Source organism: Osmerus eperlanus, chromosome 11, assembly GCF_963692335.1.
Source record: "Osmerus eperlanus chromosome 11, fOsmEpe2.1, whole genome shotgun sequence".
NCBI classification, from domain to species: Eukaryota; Metazoa; Chordata; class Actinopteri; order Osmeriformes; family Osmeridae; genus Osmerus; species Osmerus eperlanus.
Genome location: NC_085028.1, coordinates 12,122,945 through 12,139,088, shown reverse-complemented (window position 1 = coordinate 12,139,088; position 16,144 = coordinate 12,122,945). Strand labels below are relative to the sequence as shown.

The window sequence follows — 16,144 nt, the reverse complement described above, 5'->3', positions numbered from 1 at the left end:
GCAGGGCTTTCATGTCTAGTTCATTTCAGTGTAACCCACATACTGGAAAGTATAACTATTGTCTTAAGAGGGATAGCTCAATCTTATTTGTTTTGATTAATTTATCATCTACCATACGAATCGTGCTCACGAAGTCCAGACTTGTCAATGCCGAATCGACGCATCTTTGGACCAAAACACTTTAGGACCTATACATTGGATGAGGCCAATTGTAAAAGTGATTTTTTTTGAAAAGTCTGAATCGTGACAGTGACAGAATGGAATTTACGTTCATACATTTTGAATGCATTTTTGAATGCTGCCATTTAAAATAAAACAATTCCTAGTTTGTTGAAGAAAAACAATTGCCGTTTACGCCCTGCCGGTTCCGTACTGAGCCACAGCCTTTCGCAACCGGAGGAACATTTTGGGAAGGTCTTCACGCCGCAGTACAGATAGGCTACACACACGTCTAGTCACCAGTCAAACTGAGGGTATTTTTCGTTTTATTGTGGGTTTGCCGAGGCCACAACATGGAAAGTAAAGCCAGTGGTAAATTGGAAAATTCATCGATTGCAGATTCCGCCGACACAAGTGAAATCGTAAGAAACTTGCCTGAGAAGTACAGAGAAATTGTTTTTGGTCAGGAGAAGTTTTCAAATGAGCCTCAGCCTCAGGCTAGCACTTCATCCGCCATGCGTAATTTTGGGCACATTGGCGCTTTTTGCCCATATCCTGGCGCAAGCAACGACAGTGCCATGTACGAAGACTGTATTTCGACCGATTACACACTGGGCAATAAATCATATTATGGCCGTGTTGACGAATATCTAAAAACCGACAGAGTCCCAATGGCAGATGTCTTTGCTAAGGTGTATAGAGCAAAAGAGTACATGTCAACGACTACAAATACTCCCGAAAGTTTGCAGGGCATGCCATCCATTTCAGCCACCGGTGTGTGTAAATTCATTAAAGACGAAGAGGAACCATCTCTAATTATGGACACTCAGTGCCATGATTTTGATGTAACAGAGGACCTAAACATTCTTGATGCCAGTTATACAGAGAGAAAACAGCAAATAGGATTTGTGGAGCCGACACATTTCCCCACCTCGGCAACAGGCGAAGACGTCCTGGACGATGCCTCCCTACTTGCCGACTTGAATCAGACAGAGCAGTTTGCGATGGTACCTCAAATAAGGAGCGACACCAGGGGTACTCTATCCGGTAAGGGTATGATGCACTTTGATACGACGAGTAGCTCACAGCCATCCCAACATTTGATAATACATAAAGGAGAGATTCCTAGATGGTCGATACAGAGTACAGATTTCCAGTTGTGGTGCCAATCAGCCGGCGTCGCAGAGGAGAAGCACCCATATGGTTATGTATCTCCGGACGGTATTCACGGAGCAACATTGCTACAAAGATACCCTACAACCCATAACGCGTATTCTGGGCAAGTATTAAGCATCAACAAGTTGCATGTTTGTTATTTCACAAATTTGAGTCTGGAAAATAATTTTTGGGATTTGTATTATGTATGTCTGTATGTTTCTTCCCATTTTCAGCTTACCTCCCCAAAGACTGTGTATGATCTGTGGGGATGAAGCCTCTGGCTGTCATTATGGGGTCCTAACTTGTGGAAGCTGCAAAGTATTCTTTAAAAGAGCAGTTGAAGGTGAATAGATAATACATAAGATGGAATAATTTATCATTGTTGTAAATAGAATCATTATATCAGTGGTTGAGATGTCATGACAAACATACATTCCAATTCATAATATGGAGTTGGCCTTTTCAGTTTTAGAACTGTGAATGTACACAAAATATTTTTGGGAAATATAAGTCTGACAAAAGTTTGTCTAAAATAAACATATGGTTAGGTTCTTATCATATATTTGTGAGAATGACCTTCCATGGTGGCTTTCAGGGGTCATTAGCAACTGTATCACTTTGACCAGTGTTCACAGTGTTCTTAGTTTTTATCTTGCAATGAGAGATATGTAAGAGTCGCTATCTGACCATGACCATGTCATCCCGTCCTCACAACCCTGCCTCTCTCTCATCTTACCCTCTCTGTTCAAAAAACACTCTCAATGAAGGAGCCACAGCCATATAAGACAATATTATCTGCCGCCAAGTAACACATCTGTCTGTTCATTATATCTCTTTTTGGATCAGAGAAGACACCATTTCAAACATGTGCAATGTGTTCTTTTCTTGAATAGGCCATCATAACTATCTTTGCGCTGGTCGAAATGACTGCATTGTGGATAAGATTCGAAGAAAGAATTGTCCTGCTTGTCGCCTTCGAAAGTGCTACCAAGCTGGAATGATGCTTGGAGGTACATTTCCTTTTTATGTGTGTGTGGTCCTTTGTTCTGATTCTGCTTAGTAAATGTCCAGATAGGTAATAAATAACAACTCAAAAAGGCAAAATAACACGTAATACTGCAAGTCCCTTGAGAAATAACTATACAAAAATGTTCTACGAGTAGGCTATTTACTGATTACAAATCTGAACAAATACTTTATTTAGTAAAAAATGAATAATGAAACCCACTAGACACCTTCTAATCTAGCTGTATCATTAAGCAAAGTTTTTACTCAGTAATTCACATTTGGAATGTTTTGTTATAACTTATGAATACCTACTGTAATTTCACAGGTATTTCACTGGTGTAGTTAAGCAATTTCAAGGATCTTTAGCCCTTTTAGTAAGATCCTCCTTTGGGACTGTAGCCTAAACCAAAATGTGAGGTTTTTGAGCCATATTACTTATTGTTGTATTATATCTTTACAATGCAATGTCTTGTATCCATTTTACAAAGCCATATGATGATGTTTCAGGAAGGAAGCTGAAGCGCTTTGGGGGCTTAAAAGCCTTGGGCATGGCCCCACCCCTGATGTTCCAGTCTCCCATGGCCCTGCCTGGAGACAGTCAGGCCTTGGCCTCCATGCCCTGCATACCAGGCCTCCGCGAGCTGCAGCTATCCCCACAGATTCTTAACATCCTGGAGAACATAGAACCAGAGGTTGTATTCTCTGGCTTTGATAACTCCCAGCCTGACATGCCCCACCTTCTACTTAACAGCCTGAACCGTCTGTGTGAGAGGCAGCTGCTGTGGATCGTCAGGTGGTCCAAGTCACTGCCAGGTAACAACAGACTCTTCTCAGGGTCAGCCTAGTCACCATGGCCACATGCAGGCGACACAGAAGGCCTCACCCCAAATACGAGCACAGATACAGGGCAAGGTTGTGTAATATGATTTGTATCATGTAAAGATCAGGAAGACAGAAAGATTGATTAACAGTGAGGCAGTTCAGTGTGAATAAGTCTTTGATTTTACATTTGTGTTTGGTGAATATGTTCATAGCTTTACCAACCACCACAAGTCAATAGTGGATGAGTGTAACAATTGGACTGTATTCACACTGACTAGCCACAGGTATGCAGGCTAAGGACATAGCGTACTCTCATTAAATGTAATTTATAGTCAACATCACCCACAACAGCCGCACAGAAAACCAAGCATTACTAGGATCAGATATGCAGGTTTTGCCTGAAAGGCATGTGTGTGTGCGTGTGTGTGGGGGGGGGGGGGCGGTAAAAATGCAACCAGTTTCCTTCCTATTCACATACCGTGACAGTGACTTTTTTTAAATGTAATATAGAAGAACCCCCATCCATAATGTAAGCCAACGACTAAAATGGATGGGTAAATGTTTACCTGGCTGACACCATACTATCATCCTTTCTTTTGATAGGATTTCGTACCCTACACATAAACGATCAGATGACCCTCATCCAGTACTCTTGGATGAACTTGATGGTGTTCTCTCTGGGTTGGAGGTCCTTTCAGAATGTTACCAGCGAATACTTGTACTTTGCGCCAGATCTTATCCTCAGCCAGTAAGTAATGAAAATGAATTCTATGAATTTACAGGAGCTCTGATTAATTGAAACTATTTGATTGTAATTTTAATATGTAATTATTCTTCTACAGTTTGATTGCAGATCTTCTTTCAGTAACCATGTAATGTGTCTACCATATCAAACCGGTCTGTAAAATGCTATAATTCAGGTGTATCGTGAACATGTTAATTATTACTGAGAGGAACTCTTCTTTGTTTCCTTAAAGAGATAGAATGAGAAGATCACCCATCTATGACCTTTGCTTGGCAATGCAATTCATCCCCCAGGAGTTTGCAAGCCTTCAAGTGACCAGAGAGGAGTTCCTCTGTATGAAAGCCTTGATGCTACTCAACACTGGTAAACAACAACAAAAAGACGATACTCTTTGACCCTGTAACCAATTTTGCACAAATTGTGGTACAAAGGTAGTGTTATATTTCTGAGTTACAATGTAGTGTCCTTCTGCTTTGAGACAGGACATTCACACAGTATTCATGTTGCAGCTGTCATCACCTTCAAATATTATTAAATTGACCTTTACAGAGAAAGACAAAAAAATAAACAGATAAAATTGATCTTAGCATCAAAGAGCTGAATCACCATACACACATTCTCAGTAGTTAAACAGAGCACATAGTAGCTGAAACTGCATACTTTGTCCACAATAAGTGTCCATATTAATCATATGACAAACTCCTTCTTCCCAGTGCCCCTGGAGGGACTGAAAAGCCAGGCCCAGTTTGAGGAGATGAGGCAGAACTACATCCGAGAGTTGACAAAGGCCATCCACATTAAGGAGAAGGGAGTAGTGGCCAGCTCACAGCGTTTCTATCACTTAACCAAACTAATGGATTCCATGCATGAGGTAGGCAACACTGGACTAGGGCTGGGCTCATTCACCCAAGCCTGAATTTCAACCATTATTAGATGAAGACCAACACTGACACCTCTCCCTTTTTCTGTCCTGGTGCAGATTGTTAAAAAGGTCAACCTATATTGCCTGAGTACCTTCATTCAAGCAGATGCTATGAAGGTGGAGTTCCCAGAGATGATGACCGAGGTCATTGCCTCTCAGCTCCCCAAGGTGTTGGCAGGCATGGTCAAGCCCCTCCTTTTCCACAACAAGTGATGGTGACAATGACCCTTCCTCAAGTCATGGGGCCAAGGCCTGATGTACACGAACAGACCGGAGGGTGTGTGCGTGTGGTGGGTAATACTCAGTTCAGTTGAAAAGTGTCTTTTAGTGTCTCTAGGTTCATTTGTTTTTGTGAAATATTTAAATCCATCAAGACTATTGTAACCATGACCCATTGCCTCTAAGTCATTTACTGAGATGGAGAGTTGTTAATAGCAAATTTTAGTTGCTGAAAGTTTGGACAGTTGTTTGAACTGTAAAGGACTTAAGTGTTTTAGGGAGTGTAGGGACTGTAGGGGGTCAGATGGCTGAGCGGTGAGGGAGTCGGCCTAGTAGTCTGAAGGTTGCCAGTTCGATTCCCAGCCGTGCCAAATGACGTTGTGTCCTTGGGCAAGGCACTTCACCCTACTTGCTTTGGGGGGAATGTCTCTGTACTTACTGTAAGTCGCTATGGATAAGAGCATCTGCTAAATGACTAAATGTAAATGTGTTTTGCTGCACTTGAGTTTGTTTGTAATTGTATTTTTTACAGCACAAGCAAATCTTTAGTAGTGTAGAACTGGACAGAATCAAGTAATCAAGTCTGGAAATTAGGTCAATAAAATGTTGATTGCTATGGCAATTGCATAAGTCTTGTGTTTATGAAAACAACAAACAATAACTTTATGATAAGGAAATACCATCTGGACACTGCCATCTGAACAAGAAGATAACATGTTCAGTGAGGAGATTATCATGCCATGGCAAGAGCATAACTTTCTAAGCATTCATTTTTTATAAAATCAACAGGATATATTTACTAACATAGTTAGTTAGTAAATATATCCTATACTGTGGGTTTCCTTTCTGACAAACTACAGTGTTTGCCTATCCAATACACCAAACACATATTTTCAAGCATTTCATTACATGTACAGGTCAATGGTATAATCTCTCCACATTGCATTTTTGCTGATTTATATTCTCTAGGTTAAATAAAAATGATGTTCTATATATTACATGTATATAAGCCTTGCTTTATTCTGTGAAAATATTTATCTATTTAGAGACATGTTTGTAGACTAGGAGGATGATATTTTGGGGTTTTGTGTTCTCTGACCTGAATATCCTAATGGAAGGGAGTACCCTTCAGTGTTCAAGGTCATTACATTCTCATGGATTAAATGGAAAAGAACACCGTGTTCTTGGCACGTACAACAATCTTAACATATCAGGATCTATTCTTTCCTGTCATTTTAAGTCTTATACTGAAGCAATATGTGTTTCATAATCAATTTTAATCAATTTAATTATTATGAAAGTTTTTCTTTCAAGCCTTGATTTACATTTAAAAGCATAATGTGAAAACACAAATTAACATCACCTTTATAATACAATCTTTAATATGAAAATCTGAATCAGACATGTTTATCTTGTTTAAAATAATTGTTGTCATTGCTAGTACACCATCGTACTAGAGAGTATTACAACAGTTAAAGCTTTCTCTTACTCTTAATCAACCATCAAGATAAAACTACATACTGTGTTCATCTACTACAATGATCTGTGAAAGGTAATAACGTTTTTGAGTCAACTACAAACTCAGAAGAATAGTACCATGTAGCTGCCCAAAAGTAAAGGAGTGATGAAGACAATACTGTGAGAGTGTTGTGTCAATTGTAGACACAATAGTCCTTCTGAAAGAATCACGTAAAGCTATTTACAGTGAATGGACTATTATAATCTTGTGATTTTTTTATAACACTGATGAACATAATAACAAAATATTGGATGAAAATCAGGAGTTCACTCCATTAACTCAACAGTAGAGTTGCATTAGGTATTCAGAAATATTCAAAGACTGTAACCATGGTAACATCAACAGAAAGCTAAATTCGTAGATAAAATGTTAGCTATCTTGTATCATAAAATTTGAAGACGTCATATTGAAAAAATATGTAAGAACATTATGTGTGCCAACTAACGAAAGGATCTATTAAATAATATCAGAAAACACTTTACTTTTTACAGTTTTTGGAACAATTGTCATTAAGATGAGGACTGCGGTGGAACATCTTAGCAAACTTCTAGAGTCTTTGACAAAATTATGTAAGTTATGCCTTAGTTATGCCTGATGCACATACTGATTCATGTAGCATTTTGATGCATTTCTATGCTGTTGGAATACCTGCAGTGATATCATGGATTAATAGTGGAAACTCCCGCCAAAAGTATATGGGTATTTCAACCATGTAGGACTATGACATGGAATGTTCAAATGATCTTCTGAAGTACATATATTTTGTGTATAAATAAAGCTTGAAGAAACTGTATTGATTATTTTCTAATACACTAGAACATATTTCACAAGTGTAATCAGGATCAAAATATATCGCAAAAAAAAACGTGCATACTTTTAGCACTGAAAACCCAAATCACACAATCGAAGGATATGACGGAATCGTTCTTCCTATAGGCTATGCAAAAGCTGAATGTTAAATTTTTCAATCACATTTAATATTCTTGTTACCATGGATACCATGAATTACGCTCTTTTTTCCCTCTATAATTTTGTTAGAGAAAGACCACATAATTCTCTGGAATTAGGCCTGTCTTCCCCTCATATGTTGCTTGAAGCCAGCCTGGTTCAACAGAGGAATACACTGAGGGGAAAAACCAGAAATAGTCAAAAACATGTGAAGCATGGTGTCTCATTGACATCGCTCTTATCATGATCTAACAATGCATTGTATTTATATTATGCCCTTTATTGTCAAGGCAATCTCAGAGTGCTACAGGTTTTTTTATTCAACCAATAAATGTATTGTTGTAAATAGATAAATAGGGCTTTAAATAAGGTGAAAAGTGCTACAATAGTCTAATTTCAGATAAATGCTTTTTAAATGGCTTTAAGAAGGTCTGTCACTCGGGTGTTCTAAGTTGTTCAGCTAGTTAGTTCCACAGTCGATGGGCAGAGCAGAAGGCATGGCTCCTCATCAACCCCAGATTTGTTCTGGAGGCTGGTTTTACGGAAATGTTTTACCTTCTCTCTTTCGTGATCGTAGGAGTCATATCATGGGTATGCAAGGGACTTGTTTAATCATTAGCTATAGTTTGTTTAGGCCAGAATAAGGTTACAATATTTCCCAAACCTGGGACTTTTGAGAACTAAGGTCTTGACTCACTAGGTTTCTCTCCACAGACAAATAGGATGTGCTTTGCTACAATAATTAGCATTGATGACACATCGAAGGAGATACCAGGTCAGACTGCTCTTCAAAATTACACCACCCCACCCTATTAAGTAGTTTAAAAGACCTCAAAGGCAGCTTTCTCACGCACAGATACAGTATGATTCATAAAACATATTTTTAACCATGGGAAGTTCTTGCCTAGAAGAATCCACAAAAATGGAAGGATGGAAATGTGAAGAACAGATACTAATGCAAAGAAAGTTAATGATAAAAAAACAGGTCTATTAATGATAAGATTTGGAATAATAAAACGCCTTAGTAAACATAGAAATGGTGGGTAGTGAATGTTCGTGTCGTGGACTCAGCAGGCTCTGTTAGCAGAGTGGAACTGGAGTGGTTTCCTTTCATTACTAGGTTACTTTGACCTGCAAGACTGCATTGGGTAGAATGCCAACTCCTTTCTTCATGGAAAATCCAAGAGGTAATAAAATCCCAAAGTATAAAAAAAATACTTTCATTTTGTCTACACTATGCCAAGTCATTGCTGTGTGCTTCCAAAATAAGATGGCCTCCCTATACTTTAATGTGCAATCTTTAATGAGCACATGGAGGCATATTTAGATCACTGTTTCATACCGGGTATTGGAATACAAATAAAGAATGTTTACGACCCCTGTGCGGGATTTGAGGTAACAATCTAGATCTGCATAGCTAACTGTGGGGTAACTCACCATTTGAGAACAGTGCCCCCTGTGGGAAACTGAGTTCATGGCTGTGTTCTGCCTCACATGAGTATCTTGCTTTGGCATCTCTGTACAAACAAATGAATAAACATATGCAGTGATCTAATACAAACTCACAAATGAGAGCAACACAGTACACACATTTTTACAAGTCATATAACTTTATTCCTTACCTTCCAATTGGCAGTTGCGGTGATGGTGTGGCATTTTCAAACAACAGTGCTCTTGCAGCGACCCTGAAAGACATAAGCAAAGCTTAACTAGTTTGAAAACTTGTTTGATATTTGTAAACTACTGATATAAAAGATGTTTGACATGAAAACACATTTAGTGAAAATTACTGATTTAAGTGTATACTGTATTCTTTGACATGAAGCTGTTATTGTTTGAAGTTTTTGTTCAAGAAGTTTATTGTAAGGTACCAAAGCACAATAGGAGAGGTTTTATTTTCTTCCTGTAGGCAAGAAGCAGGTTATATTGTTTGACCCTGCACATATAATATTTCCCAACTAGACAACAACTCTGAGGGCTAGCTGGCTAGGTGGTTTATTTATAAGGGAACTACTTTAGAGCTCATGTGATTGTCCTTTCCTACCATGACAAGTCAAACAATCTATTTGTCCCAAGAGAGACTGAAAGCATAGCACTGCTGGGTCACATCAACCCTGGAGTAGGCAGAATATAATTAAACCCAGGCCTCCCACTACTGGGGAAATACATAAATCTCTCAGACCTCTCTATTCCCAATCCTGTTAATAGAAGAAAAAGCCCCACACAAACGTCTCAGGAAACTAAGCAACTATGTTTTTGTAATAATTTTACTTCTAATGTGTTGCCAACCCCTATTTGTGCATGGGTGTAGATGTAACTATAAATATACTTTCTCACAGCCAAGATATTATTTGTGTTTTAGAGTATGCTGACAATATCTTGTTTTTGAAGAATGTTTTCAAATCAATTACACAGATCCGGGCCGCTGGTAGCCATTGGTAGCAGAGGTGTCTATTCTCCGCCTGGTCACTAGTTGCTTGGGTGGGAGGTGGGGGTGGTCTGTAGGTTTGTCGTGCATCACCAGTGACAGATTTTGGACTGAACTGAAGCAGCTCCTGGTGCCTTGAGGGAGCATGAAGAGAATGTCATTAGCCACAAGAGGAGGAGAGATAGTGTGTAAGTACGTACTGGAAACATGAGTCACCGCATCAGGATTTTGTGATGGATTCGAAACTTGCTACAATGTACAATTTCATGGCTTTGTACTGCTGGTCCACAATCTCTGACAAAGTAAGAATGGATCATTTTTCCTAAGCCCCTTGGGTTTCTAAAGAACATGAGTTTTACAGTGCTATGAGTTTTACTATAGTAGCAAACTACCTTCAGAGGTATGCAGTGATCTGAGAGAGGGGGCTGTGGAGCGGGTCAGCTGGGCTCCAAGTCCCGTATGGCAGTGAGGGGCTTTTTGGGGTACAGAGGTCTTAGCTGCATTGATAAGTGAAGACAGACTCCGAACATCCTCTGACTCCCCATCTGTTCTGCCAGTGTCCTCTCTGGAGCTGGAATCTGGACTGCTGACGCAGGGAAGGACCGTGGGCCCATTGCAGGAGAGCTGGGAAGCGGCACGGTGCAGTCCTGAAAAGAGCCTGTCCTTTCCCTGGCAGGAGGAGCCTGTCTTTGAGGAGCTGTTCTGCTCAGAAGAGTGGGAGGATAGAGATTCCATGCTGCCCATGGGAGTGCTGCCCGGACTGCTGCTGAATGTGTCACCTGTACATGGGCCAGAGGGACGCCATGCAAAACACCGTCATTACAACCTGCTTACTAAAACAAGCTACAGTTACAAGGTCTAAGGGAACATTTATACACAGAAATGACAGCAAACACGTATTTACACTGGCATTCTGATCGGTGAGCACACTTTGACAACCTTGCACAACACAGTTATTGTTTTCACATACTTTGTTGTTCCCTCTAACAACTACAACTGTTATAACCCGTTCTTCGATATTTTCCGACAGATCATTTGTGGTAATGTGATCCAGTTGTATTCTACCGGTTAGGCTGATGATGTTGGGTGTTGACGGGCAGACTGGTTCTGTTGTATAGCCTGCAGGTTTACTCTCTAGTCTAGGCTAGTCACCGATGTGGGACTCACTGTCTGCGTCTGCTAGGCAGAGGGTTGGCGTGTAAATACTGCGGGGCTTTCTGGGGCCTGTGGACAGGCAGATGGCCCTGCTTCTGCGGGAGCCAGGTCGGGACTGCGGCACTGGGAGAGGCACATTGGGGTCAGGGGCTTGGTGGAAAATCTAGAGGGGGCAGAGAGTAAAGCTTTACAACTGGAATCCTAATCATAATAATATTGTAGAATCACAAATAAAACATGTAGTCTGCTTGCCTTGTCAAAGTTCTCGATTAGTATTTCAACCACAATGTTCTGGAATTTGATGTTCATCATGGCTGCCACAGTCTCTTCCTGAGAACGCATAAGTGTGGGTCCAAATATCACACCTAGGTTGGACACTGTCATTAGGTTAAACTGGCTCTGGGTGGAAACTCTGTAAAGCACATATAGAGAAGGACAGAAACACACATGGAATCAAAACGTCACCTGTAACACCCTTAACATTATGACACATTATGGACATTTACTATTCATCTTGTGAATGAGGTAAGACAATCGCACATGACTGGCCCAAGGAAAAGTGCACCTTCTCAAAATCGTGTAATTATTCCACCAATATGACAAACTCAGTCCTGAATTACTTCTGCCAAAGTTGCATCTGGACAATATCAATTGCAGGGACACTTACGTGACCAGGTGTTTAATCAGTATCTCCAGCATATCCTTGTTCCTCTCAGGGAGCTTGTGAACCAAGGCATGGACAGCACACACCCTGTAGTTCTGGTCATCTGACTCTAAGAATAGTGTGACAGGGATATAGGTCAGCATGTTACAGTATCCATGTATAATATCTCTAGGTTTACATAGACTGCTAAGAAACTGTAAAGAGCAACCGGACTAAATTATTCCAGTGCACCTATACCTGTTACAAATGGCAAAAATAAATAAACTTGAAACAAAAAGACAAAGGCAGTATATTCTCTGTGCAGCAGGCCTTACGGATGATGGCTGCATAAATATATATATTTTTAAATAAACCATTGTTTGCAAAGTTTGCAAAGAATCATTCATTTGCTAGATCCTCTGACTTTTAGAGCCTTGAATGTACAAAATACTAGAACAATGAAGTAACATAATGTTTTTCTCCACAGGATACCTCTTGTTGGCAAGCCTGACTTTCCTTATTGGAACAGACTCATAACTTACTGACAGCCAGGAGGAAATCTTTGTGAAGCTTGAACGTCATAAGAGGCTCAGAGAGGCACCTGATGGAATAAAGGAACAAATGGCACTTGTAATTTGGCACCTTAGTGATGCAGTCTTTTAATTCAGATGGAAAAAAGAACATCTTCCTTTGAAAGGGGCAGCAATGATTTAAGATGAACACTTCATAAAAGCATTAAGGGAAATCAGGACGGCAACCAGGCAATGAAACACAGCCAGCAGGGCAAGCTGACCTGAGGTAATTCTTGAGACCACTGGTGATGGTTTTGTTATCCCATGTATCTGGGTCCAGATCCTTATCCACTGGGGCTTTAGGGGCTGTTGGTAACACAGTTATTCATTATTAAAATTACACCGTAAAACAGTATACCTGACTATCATCCTGGCATTATTCCGTGCATCCCTACAGTTATAGACACAAATATGTTTGATAATTGCCGATTAAATACAGTCTACAGTTAGATGTATTGGCTTATTTTTTGTATGGTCTCAGAAAGCAAATTGTGTAATCATTTGAGAGGGTCTGTGTTTGTGTGTGCAACTCATAAACACTGCTCTGGCTGGCTGGACCAAGGAGGAAATATTGACCACTTGCTTTTACAATGTTTGACCACAAGAAGGAGCTCTTTGCCTACATATGGTTGCCCACCACTGAACACTGTAGCAGTGGATTTTGAGTGCGCCATAACAACATCCTAGGAGGAGGTCTTCTTACCAAAGACAGTGGTCATAAGCTTTTGAACCTTGGAATTGACCCCTCCAATTCTGTACAGTCCCATGGTGTTGATGCCTGTAGGATAAAGCAGAGGTTTGACAGAATTACTGTGAAACCAACCCCTTCAGCAAGACATATGAAGCAGAGACGCCTACGCAAATGTGAAGTGATTTGCTTTAAAGCCTTTCAAAAAAAGACTCACCTCTCATTTCCACTAAGTCGATGCATTTCCTCACAAAATTAAAGCCCGCCTCGTTCAGAAATGCTGTGATAAAGCATAACAATATGACACATGAATGACTTTCTGGGTCACACACAAAACTTCAATGGAAATAAAATGCACATGGAGTTGTTTGATTCTAAGTTGGTATGCTTCAGGGTTCTCTAGTACATTAATGTGACTTGTGTAGGCGTAGTCAAATTGTGTTAAGGACTTAAAAAGGATGACACCTGACACACATCACATAGATATGCTTAAATATTGAAATATACATTATAATACACTAATACAATTCCATTGAAATGATGTGTATTTTACAGTTAAATGTTTCACATTAATCATGTGGGATATGGAATTGGAATACTGAACTACTTACTTTCTTCCTTCTTGCTCAGTATAGTTGGAAGATTGTAAATCTGGAAAATAATAACATAATATGTTATATGAGAGAGAAAGAGTGAAAGAGAGAAACGGAGAGAAATAGAGATCCTTACCGGCTCCTTGCCATCCATGGCCTCCAGCCACAGCCTTCTGTTGGACTCTGAGAGAGCCTGCAGTGTGACGATGCCATGTCTGGAACAGGTTCAGAGAAAACCAGGTCTCTTTCACATCTCATAGCCTCAGGTGCTCAAACAGACCAATGTTTACATTGAAGCTTTTGTAAAAGGACTACTGTGCCTTGACTAGCTGGTGTGAATCTTTGCTCCAACAATGCCTGTCCTCTGTTGTCTTTGTGATTACATTGCACTCCCAATTAACAAATGATTGTGTGCTTGATTTAAGAGTGGTTCATTTTTATTCCCAGCATGCATGTGCCTTCTCCATGTGTGATTCTATAGAGTCTATCACCAGGTGTTCATATGCTGCTGAGCTAATCTCTCTATGCCCCATTACTCTCACGTCTCATCTCAGAGAAGCTTGGGGCCATCATGACATTGAAATTAACCAGCAATGGTGAAGGCGTCCGTCTCAAAATAAAAGTCATCAAAAAGGATTCTGCAAAAACTATGTCTGCAGCCCTTAAAATCATTTTTACCATCTTCTAAAGCTGGCACACCTCTAATTTGTCACAATGTTAAATTTTCATACACTGATGCAATAAAAACGCCTGGCCAGTCGTGAAAGTTAGTGCTAGCGGAGAGCTATGTCCTGCTGGTGCTGAGATGGGTGGCCTGATTCTCACTAAGCTGTAAGAATAGCATGTTTTATATAATGAGGATGAATGGATGAGCTGGAAGCTGACAGGAGCATGGCCCACATTGCCCTTGTGGTGAGAACAGCAGTTTATGGCATCTCTGGGGGTGGTAAAAGAGTTGCCCGGCTAGTAAACTGGAGTTATTGTCAGTGCTCAGCAGTGGTGGGCAGGGTGAGGAATGCTGCCCCTGGTACAACTTGGTTAGAAGAAGACAGTGTTATACACAACACATTCCCTTTCTGAGGCGCACCCAGTCATAAATGTGCTGATGCTGTGCTTTGTTGAATTATAAGACTTGATCTATTCAGCCTTTCTCTCCCAGTGGCAGCTGATTTGCAGACTTCAAATCTTCTTATCAATCTCTGCCCCCACTCTTGTGGTTTATACCAGCATTACATTAGACACCAATCAACAAGACATGCTCCCTGGTGCCTAGCGGGTGTTCTGAATCTTTAGATTTGAGGTACAATTTAAAAACGATTAAATCACTTGTCAGAATGTCAAAATCAATGCATTGCTTACATAATTTTGGATCTGGTATTAAACAGGTCAGATGTATTTCCCCTCATGCTTTTCTCCAAATTCACCAGATGGTATCATTTCATTTGAGCGATTGAAAAATGTAAATTGTTATTTTAAAAGATTATCTTAATTTAAGTTTCTATAGAATCAGTGCATGAAATGATTAGCAGCACACATGCAACACATGCAACTGCACTGAGAGGGCAGCACTGTTCACATACCGGACTTTACAGAAAAACCGAAGTGGTCTGAAAAGAGTTCCATGATAGATGTCATTTCTACATTAACATGAACACAGAGAAAAGGGAAAATGGGTACATATAGAAAACAAAATAAAAATGTACTTAAAATACTAGACAGTCACAAACACAGTACAAAAAGACGTTTGTGAGACAGAAAATTAGGAACATGCAAGACAAAAACAGAGCTGAAAACATCTAACCTAAACATTGAAACTAAAAACAATTATGATTACGCCAATCAAGACTAAACTGGAAACATTGACAACTGTTAATCAACAGGAACATAAACCATATGTAGTCTATCTATAGCCATAGCAGTCATGGTTAAGTTCCAAAATCAAACATTGGTCTGATTAGGAGAGTCACCCAGCAATTGTAGGGACTGAAGCCCTAATTAGCACTTCAATGTACATGGCACCTTAATTCTGCACATCACAAGTAAGTGTATCTGTAATCATATGACACTATTGTGAATGAATTTCTGTTTCCATTCATGTTTTCAGTCTATGTGAGTGACAGGACAACAATACAAGCACAGAACAAACAAGATCAATTATGACAGACCTCTCAACCACTTCAACGTCAAAGCAGAATCTCTTGTCAATGGAGTCAGTCTTCCTTCGGATACAGGACTTCAACTTAAACATCTCAGCTGGGCTCAGCACTAGACCATTCTAAAAGGGAACAGTGGAGTTGATTAAAAAGGTTTTGCATACTTTACTGTAACACCAGAATTCAATACAATTTGCACAAATTGTATGAATAATTAATTGTGCTTAAAACACTGCTCCCGACACTCATGGCATTCTCAATCTAATCTGTGGATAACTTTGGATAGGCTGCACAATTTGCTGTGGTCTAGGTCTTTAATGACTTGCGCAAGTTTTGAGAAAAGATCCCACATGTTTTGATACACTATTCGGTTTTGGTATTTTTAAAGAAATAAGACACAGTTTGCATTACC

The 16,144-nt window shown here is 39.9% G+C and overlaps 2 protein-coding genes across 5 annotated transcripts in view; one reads left to right on the top strand and one right to left on the bottom strand.

Moving 5' to 3' along the window:
- Positions 1-80: 80 nt before the first annotated feature.
- On the top strand, positions 81-5,655 carry pgr (progesterone receptor). Its single transcript, XM_062472633.1, has 8 exons — positions 81-1,438; positions 1,551-1,660; positions 2,211-2,327; positions 2,833-3,138; positions 3,751-3,895; positions 4,125-4,255; positions 4,606-4,763; positions 4,872-5,655. Exons 1-8 carry the CDS (start codon positions 513-515, stop codon positions 5,025-5,027), a joined length of 2,049 nt encoding a protein of 682 aa, XP_062328617.1. The 5' UTR covers positions 81-512; the 3' UTR covers positions 5,028-5,655.
- Positions 5,656-6,341: 686 nt separating this feature from the next.
- LOC134028805 (rho GTPase-activating protein 42) overlaps positions 6,342-16,144 on the bottom strand; it is a 37,310-nt gene continuing 27,507 nt past the window's right edge. The window contains exons 10-25 of one of the 4 annotated variants that reach the window (XM_062472628.1): positions 15,745-15,854; positions 15,160-15,216; positions 13,716-13,794; positions 13,598-13,637; positions 13,204-13,266; positions 13,002-13,076; positions 12,520-12,604; positions 12,269-12,327; positions 11,751-11,856; positions 11,336-11,495; positions 11,096-11,246; positions 10,321-10,719; positions 9,912-10,062; positions 9,123-9,185; positions 8,938-9,017; positions 6,342-7,675 (exon numbers count right to left, since the gene is read on the bottom strand). In XM_062472628.1, coding sequence (XP_062328612.1) covers positions 7,587-7,675; positions 8,938-9,017; positions 9,123-9,185; positions 9,912-10,062; positions 10,321-10,719; positions 11,096-11,246; positions 11,336-11,495; positions 11,751-11,856; positions 12,269-12,327; positions 12,520-12,604; positions 13,002-13,076; positions 13,204-13,266; positions 13,598-13,637; positions 13,716-13,794; positions 15,160-15,216; positions 15,745-15,854 — 1,767 coding nt within the window. In that variant the 3' untranslated portion in view covers positions 6,342-7,586. The remainder of the gene's footprint in view (positions 7,676-8,937; positions 9,018-9,122; positions 9,186-9,911; positions 10,063-10,320; positions 10,720-11,095; positions 11,247-11,335; positions 11,496-11,750; positions 11,857-12,268; positions 12,328-12,519; positions 12,605-13,001; positions 13,077-13,203; positions 13,267-13,597; positions 13,638-13,715; positions 13,795-15,159; positions 15,217-15,744; positions 15,855-16,144) is intronic. The other 3 variants (XM_062472629.1, XM_062472630.1, XM_062472631.1) reach the window with 3 other exon arrangements.

Coding starts and splice junctions, on each gene's coding strand:
- pgr (XM_062472633.1), top strand. CDS start 513: ATGGAAAGTAAAGCCAGTGGTAAATTGGAAAATTCATCGATTGCAGAT. Junction 1,661..2,210: donor CTTTAAAAGAGCAGTTGAAG/GTGAATAGATAA, acceptor TTTCTTGAATAG/GCCATCATAACTATCTTTGC. Junction 3,896..4,124: donor CCAGATCTTATCCTCAGCCA/GTAAGTAATGAA, acceptor GTTTCCTTAAAG/AGATAGAATGAGAAGATCAC.